The following is a 7,109-nucleotide window of genomic DNA, read 5'->3' on the forward strand; positions in this document are numbered from 1 at the left end:
GAAGCCAGCAAGGCTGCAGACTAAGAAATGAGGAGCTGCAGCAAATCACTGCATAATATACACACTTTATTTATGAATTTGTATGTTTACAGACTTTCTATACACACATTACCTATATAATAAAAATGTACATGTGTATACATGATCGTATAAATATAGAACTGTAGAAATCTTAGAACTGATCCTGTCCTATTCACAGCAACTCCTCCCAGGGGCCCACGTTGTCCCAGCAGCCGTCATTTGAGGCTTGGGCAAAAGGGGCAAGTGTCATTCGTGTTGGTTTGTGCCCAGAATTTGATGCACTGGAAGAGAGAGAATTAGTCAAGAGCCAGTGGCCCAACCCAGAGGTGCCATCATCATCCACAGCACTCGCTTTAGGGATGGTGTCCTTTGTTCCTTGCAGCCTCCATCACAAGATCACCACGAGGAAGGAGCCCTTGTCACCCTTGCAGGACCATCAGGCCCTCCTCAACAGGAGTTCCATTTCCTTGAGGGGCCACTGCTGGAGGCCCCAGAGCTGTGGGGATGGGGGTTGCCCACACAGGTGACCCACTGCCAGACCCACGGGACAGGAAAGTCTCCTCTTGCCAGGAGCTCCTGTCTGGCATCCCCAGCCCAGACACCTGGGCAGCAGTGGCAGCTCTCCCCTGACCCTGTGTTCCAGATCCTTCCAGACTGTGTTGCTCCAGCATCCAACCCTCACAGACACAGCACAGGCTCAGGGACACAAGGGCAGCCTGTTCCTAAAGCCACCACCCGCTGGCCAAGAGTAAAGGATGGGATGACAGGATGCAGGGAAGCTGTTTATTGATCATACCCTTCTCCTGGCAAGGTGTCAGGACAACAAGGACTCAGGAAGGGTCACCTGGAAGGACCAGGAGGAGGCTCTGAGCAGCAGAACACACTCACCTCCTTGTGCAGCACATGTGAGCAGGCCATGGGGTGAAGGTCACCAGGCTGCACGAGCTTCTGGCACATCAGACACAGCTTACAGGCAGCTGGGGTCTGGGAGGGGCAGTGAGGGAAAGAAAGGAGCAGGCAGGGAAGTCAGACACACAGCTCTGACCACGGAGTCAGCTGCAGCCCGAGGCCACAGTCCCCTCTGCCCACAGCCATCATGCCCTGAGAGCCACCATCATGCCTCGTGTCCCTCTGTTCCAGTGTGAAACCCAAAGGGTCTGTGCCCCCAATCCTCCCCTTCACCTCAGCAGCCCAGGTAGCTGTGGGAGGAGAGCTCCCAGCTCCAGGGGCTCATCCCATCCCTTCAGGACATCCCAGGCAGGCTCCCCCTCCCTACTCCCCAGGGAAGCCCAGCAGCCTTACGTGTGATGCCGTTCCTGGGTAGGCGACCTGGGCCGAGGGCAGGAACATGGGTGTGCTGATCTGAGGCAGGGGAGCAGAGAACATGGGGGCCCTGATCCGGCCCAGAGGCTGCAGCAAGGCAGAGGAGGCACGTCAGAACAGCCCGGGAGGAAAGGACAGAGGAGTCACCCCAAGGAAAACTGTTCCCTGCCAACACTGCAGTCAGCAGGACAGGGAACCCAGGGGACAGCCCTGATGCACAGCCCGAGCTCTGTGGGGAGCCAGGGAGCAGGGGCAGCTCTCCCTGCTCCCCAGGCAGCTCTCCCTGCTCCCCAGGCCCCCCTGCAGCAGCCCCCAGGCTGTCCCACCTGAGCACCAGCCGCTGCCCGCTCCTGCTGCTCTGCCAGCTTGGCTGCCACCAGCTGGTTCAGCTCCTCCATGGTCAGGCCGGCCATGGTCCTCCGGGCAGTCTTGATCTGCTGCAGGATGTTGGTCAGCTGGGCCCTGCGTGGACAACAGCCTGCTAAGAGCTCCTGGTCCTCACAGACTGGGATCCCTCAGCCAGCGCTGCCTGGGAGAAGCCGTGTGCTTTCCCTCCACCCTCCAAGTGAGGTGAGCCATGTGCTGAGGAACTTCTCTTCCCAAACCACTGGGGATAGAGCAGGGAACCCCCAGAGCCAGGCTGAGGGGGCTGTGCCCAGATATCCCTGCCATCCTGCAAAGCTCCCAGTGATCCCCATGCCCAGCACTAGTGTAAACCTCCTGGAGACCACCACCTCTGCCTGCCTCCCTTCCCGCAGACCCTGCTGACACCGGGAGCCCTCCTTCCCCTGATCCCAGCTCCCACTGCCCTCCCAAAACCACAGCAGACCCTTACTTGTTGCACTGTGGGAACCGAGCCAGCAGCTTCTCCAGCAGCTTCTCCAGCTTGTCGGCCGGCTGGGGCCGGGGGAACTCGGGGGCGACGCCGCCCAGGCCGGGCGGAGGAGGGATGGGGGCAGCGGGGGCCATGTGGGGGCTGTGCGTGCCCAGCAGCGAGGCCACCACCGGGCTGCTCCTGCCCTGGGAGGCGGGCAGGGGTGGGGAGGGCTGGTTGGGCCTGGACATGGCGGGGTTCAGCAGAGGGAAGGAGAGCGCCCGGGGATCGGCGCTCGGCATGACCATGGGGACGGGGACGGGCCCGATGGGGAAGGGGAGCCGGGGGGTCAGGGATGGGCTGGGCTGGAATGCCGTCAGCATGAAATCTGTCTGAGAAAGAAAAGCAGGGCAAGAGGGAAGGGCTGGTTAGAGTAAGAGCACCTGGAAGCAGAGCAAGTGCCTTCCTCTGCAGGCAGCGAGGTGGGAACTGCAGGCACTGGCAGCTGGAAAGGGAAGGAGACCTTTCCCCTCCTCTCTAGTAAGCCCAGACAGGCACTGGGTCACCCCACACATGCCCAGCACCAGGCAGGCTGTGCCAGGGCCTGGCAGCAGGGAATGCCCGTGTTGAGGGGCTGGAGAGGCACTCACTTCTGAAGGCGGAGGAGGCAGCGTTGGAGTTGGGATCTGGGGGAGGCTGCTCAGCTTTGTGCCATTCCTCACCATCTGGATGTGGTCATTGAACTGATCCTGACAGAGAGGGAAGAAAACAGGCACGTTTATCAAACCTGAGAAAGTTTGGGGCATTCCAAGGCAGGGGTGGCAGACCCTAAAGTGGCACTGTTTGGCTCCACAGAAGAATGGAGAGGAGCTGAAGGGAGGAACATCGTGTATGTGAAAGGCTGCTCACTGTGTGTGTGAAGAACTGCTCACTGCTAGGCTGGGAGAGGTCAGCAGGAACTTACTCGGACACTCTGCTTGGTCATACGTATCCTGTTCAGCCTCATCTCCCACTCCTGCTTTGGCCTCATGGTCTCCAGCGTGGGCGGCGCAGACCTGCAAGCACAGCTGAACTTTCCTACTTGCAACTGTGCTCTCACTGGCTGCAAAGTGGGAACAAGCAACCCCCACACCCTCCTGGCTTCCCCTCCTCCAGCAGGGTGGGAAGGACTCACCCCAAGGTGAGGCACCCACAAGGGAGAGGGACTGACCTGGGGGACACACAGGGACACCACAGCCAACAGCACTGGCAGATGAATAGTGACAGGGGATAAGCACAGCCCCACACACCCTTGCTGTGGGACATTATTCAATCACTCTGACCCAGCAAGAAAACCACAGGAAATCCTGAACTATTCCAGTCCAACCTCCAACGTAAGCAGAGGAAGAGGAGATGGGACACGGGGACACCTGAGTGACCCTCCCTGCCACTTCTGACACAACACAGGCTTACTTGAGGTAGGTGAGGTGTAGCTCTGCTTCTTTTTCTGCTTCTTCTAGTTTTAAGACCAGCAGCTCCTTCCGGCTCTCCAGGGACAGGATCTGTGGGGAGAGGCTCAGTTTTTGTACTCCCATTTCTTGCTGCCAGACCAGGCACTGGGCACGGCTCCCTGCTAATGCTCACTGCACCGACAGGTGTTCATCTTTCCTCTTATCCCACAGAGTGGGACTGGGCCTTGCTCCTAATTTCACAGCACTGTCCATTACCCAGCTGGAATCTCACACCAACCACTTTGCAGGGAGGGAGTCACCCACTCACCTCTGCTTTCCAGGCCCGCTCCGTCTCCTCAAGAATGTTCCTGTTGATTTCATTGTGCTGGTTCTTCAGCTTGTCCAGCTCCATCTCCCACAGCTGCCTGCACACAGAACAGAGCAGAACGAGCCCCCTCAGGCTCAGGCACTGGAATGGCCCCAAAGGATGGATCCCAGGAGCTCTGGATGGGCTGGAACACGGAAGATCAGCAGTCTCCAGCCTGTGACACCAGCCCCAGCTCCCTGGGCTGTGTGAATCACTGTCCCAGCAGGGAGCTGCTCCAGAGCACACAAACAAGCAGCGTGCAAAGACGCTGGGCCAAACAATGGGAATTCCCCTCAGCAAAACTCAGTCCAATCCCAGGGAAGATCTGAACCAGGAATCAACCCAAGCAATTATGCTGTTCTGATCCTGGAGAAGTTTAAAGCTGGGCATTTCCACCTGTGCTTTGGGAACACCTGGAGCATCCCTGCCCAGCTTTTAATACCCAGAGTTTAGTGTAGCTGGACAGCTGTGGGGAACAGATAGGGAAATCAGTCTGCCCTAATTCTGGGGAGTTGAAATTCAATCAGAAGTAGCAGTTACAAGCTGAGTCAATCCACCAAGCACAAACTCTAATCTTATGGGATCTTTATGTCACAAGTATCCAGGAGTCTGCTTGTGACTGGGATCAAGGAAGATTTAATCCAGAGCCCTGATGCTGAAAGAGGAGATAAAACCTCCAGGGCACTGGCCAGCAGTGCTGGCTCATTGTCTGTGCTCTGTCCCACCCAAATTCGGATTCACTCTGAGGCAGAATGACAGGAAGGAGCAGTGCTCTGGGCAGCACTCATCAGATGAGGGACAAGAGCCTTACTTCTCATCAGACTGCTCTGCAATCAGAGAGGCAATCTTGTTTTCCTTCTCCTCCTGCTCCTTCAGCAACCTGCACGGGAGAAAAGGGACAGCACAGCTGGAATCCCCCGGGAGCAGGGCCCACATTCCAACATCCCCAGGCCAACCCCACACCATGGGGTTGTGTGTGTGGGAAAACAGCCACCAACAGCCTCTGGAGCACAAATCCTGCTGTCTCATGACACTGCACAAAGGCTGTGGCACAGAACCAGGCTGGCTGCAGGCAGCTGTGCTGCTCCCCCAGCACATGCTCTGCCACGGTCACTTGCTGCTTCCTAAAAGTTTAAAGCTCTTTGTTCCATCAGGTTTATATCACAGTTAAGCAAGAAGAAACACTTTCTTTTCTGTACAAATACCTTCTGCCTTTCTCACAGAGTTTCTCAATTTCAGCTTTGAGATCCTGCTCTTTCTGCAGGAATTCTTTCTTTTCTTTCTCCATCTTTTTCTTAGTCTCCTCTCGCTTGATTGTAACATCCTGAATGGCTTTGAGGATCTCCTGGAGTAAAAGAAGCATCACACAGATACAGAGCAAAATTACCAAGTACTGGTTTTGATTTAAGATACATTATTTTTTTGATTAATTGATTAATGAGATTACACAGTGAATTCTTTCTTTTAAGTAGGATCAGTCAAGATATAAATTGTTTATTACAAGGAAACTCAGGAGACATGCTCTGGACTGCATGTTCTCCTGCCTCTTCATAAAGACTTTAAAATTAATTACAGGGCAGGTTAAAGAAAAACAGTTCTTCACCAAGTACCTGGTGGTTTTTCATCTCCTCTTCCCTCCGCTGCTGCAGCTGCTTAAGCTGGACCTGCAGCTGATTCTCCACCTGCCTCTGTTTGTCCAACACCTCCTGGTAGCGCTCCTTCAGCAAGGCCCTCTCGGACATCATCTTGTCCTGCAGTGGAGAGCAAAGCTGCTCTGTAACAAGGACAGCCTGTAACAGACTTCAAGGCTGACATCTGATGGACTTGGAGGTCTTTTCCAACTGTAATGATTCTATGATTCTATTTTGACAGGAAAAAAGTGGGAAGAACAGCTCCAGCTCCTGTGCCTGGGAGTGTGAGTGGCAGAGCCTGAGCACAGGGCTTTGGTACCCACCAAGTTCTTCTCGATGTCCTGGTCCGTGTTCACATCCGCATCGGCCGCCTTGAAGTCGGTCTGTGAAGGGACGTGATTGAGATCAGCCCCTGCAGTGACCAGAGAGGGACTCCAGGCCCTCCCTGGACACCTGTTCCAGTGCTCTGCCACCCTTCATAGAAAGGAGTTCTCCGTCATATTGTGATGAAAGTTATTTTAGTTTATGGCCATTGTTCCTCATCCTATAGCTGGGCACCAACAAAAAGAAGCCGGCACCATCCTGACGCCCCTTGGAGATATTTATATGCATTAATGGGATCCCCTCTCAGACTTATCTAGACCAACCAGGCCCAGCTCCTGCAGTCTCTCCTAATAAGAGAGATGCTCCAAACCCCTCATCATCTTCACAGCCTAGGCTGCACCCTTCTTCACTAGCTCCTTCTCTTTCTTGCACAGAGGAGCCCAGACCTGAACACAACACTCCAGCTGTGGCCTCATTAGGGTCGAATTTTAATTAAAGATTAATTAAAATTCAAGCAGAGGACCGGGTTCACAGCAGAAGCTGTAAAGCTGCAAGTACAGATGTGTTTCACCCTTCAGTCACGGCTTATTCAGTTCTTTGTCCTCCGGGTTCCACAGGAGCCGTGCAGGGCCCCGGCCCCGCAGAGCACAACCCCGGAGCCCCGGGGAGCTGCACCCACCTGCACCGCGATGTTCTGCGACGGCCTGGCCGGGGCCGCCTCCTCGTCGGGCTCCTCGGCCGCCGCTCCGCTCTGCCCCGCGGCCTCCGCGCCGCCGGGCCCGGGCTCCGCATCGCCGCCGGGGCCGGGGGCGGCCGCGGGGTCCGCCTGCCCGCCGGGCCCGGGCTCGCTGGGGCTCTCCGGGGCGGAGAGCGGGCTCCCGCTGCGGAACGGGGACATAGCTCAGCGCTGCGCCGCGGCCGCATCCCGGCCCCATCCCCGCTCCATCCCCGCTCCATCACCGCCACATCCCGGTGCCGCTGCCGCCCCGCCGGGCCCCCCCTTACCTGCAGGGCGGCGCGGCGGGGCCGGGCTCGCAGAGGCGCGGCGGGTCGGGGCCGTCGACCTGCGCCTGTTCCAGCGCCATGGGGGCGGCTGCGGGGCTGGGCCGGGCCGGCGGAGCGGCACCGGGGGGCACCGGGGGGCACCGAGCGGCACCGGGCGGAGCGCACGACCCGCGCCCCCGCCGCGCCGCCCCTTC

At 57.2% G+C, this 7,109-nt stretch overlaps 1 protein-coding gene across 2 annotated transcripts; it reads right to left on the minus strand.

The window, feature by feature from the left end:
- Nucleotides 1-45: 45 nt before the first annotated feature.
- On the minus strand, nt 46-7,092 carry RNF214 (ring finger protein 214). Of its 2 annotated transcripts, none has more exons than XM_050983473.1 (15): nt 6,916-7,092; nt 6,590-6,791; nt 5,910-5,969; nt 5,566-5,706; nt 5,161-5,300; nt 4,767-4,835; nt 3,917-4,013; nt 3,611-3,699; nt 3,123-3,225; nt 2,809-2,907; nt 2,180-2,550; nt 1,671-1,806; nt 1,324-1,431; nt 910-1,005; nt 46-302 (listed from the first exon to the last, which is right to left on the minus strand). In XM_050983473.1, exons 1-15 carry the CDS (start codon nt 6,993-6,995, stop codon nt 237-239), a joined length of 1,857 nt encoding a protein of 618 aa, XP_050839430.1. In that variant the 5' UTR covers nt 6,996-7,092; the 3' UTR covers nt 46-236. The 2 variants fall into 2 exon arrangements, with proteins under 2 accessions (XP_050839430.1, XP_050839431.1); XM_050983474.1 differs by having other exon boundaries at nt 3,123-3,213; nt 6,916-7,090.
- Nucleotides 7,093-7,109: the final 17 nt, after the last annotated feature.

The sequence above is a fragment of the Serinus canaria genome, chromosome 24 (assembly GCF_022539315.1).
Source record: "Serinus canaria isolate serCan28SL12 chromosome 24, serCan2020, whole genome shotgun sequence".
NCBI classification, from domain to species: Eukaryota; Metazoa; Chordata; class Aves; order Passeriformes; family Fringillidae; genus Serinus; species Serinus canaria.

What these genes read in the sequence shown, in the direction of transcription:
- RNF214 (XM_050983473.1), bottom strand. Translation starts at nt 6,995, where the DNA reads ATGGCGCTGGAACAGGCGCAGGTCGACGGCCCCGACCCGCCGCGCCTC. An exon ending in GCAGAGCAGTCTGATGAGAA is followed by an intron (nt 4,014 to 4,766) that starts GTAAGGCTCTTG and finishes TTCTGTGTGCAG; the next exon opens with GCAGCTGTGGGAGATGGAGC. An exon ending in AGCGGGCCTGGAAAGCAGAG is followed by an intron (nt 3,700 to 3,916) that starts GTGAGTGGGTGA and finishes CTCTCCCCACAG; the next exon opens with ATCCTGTCCCTGGAGAGCCG.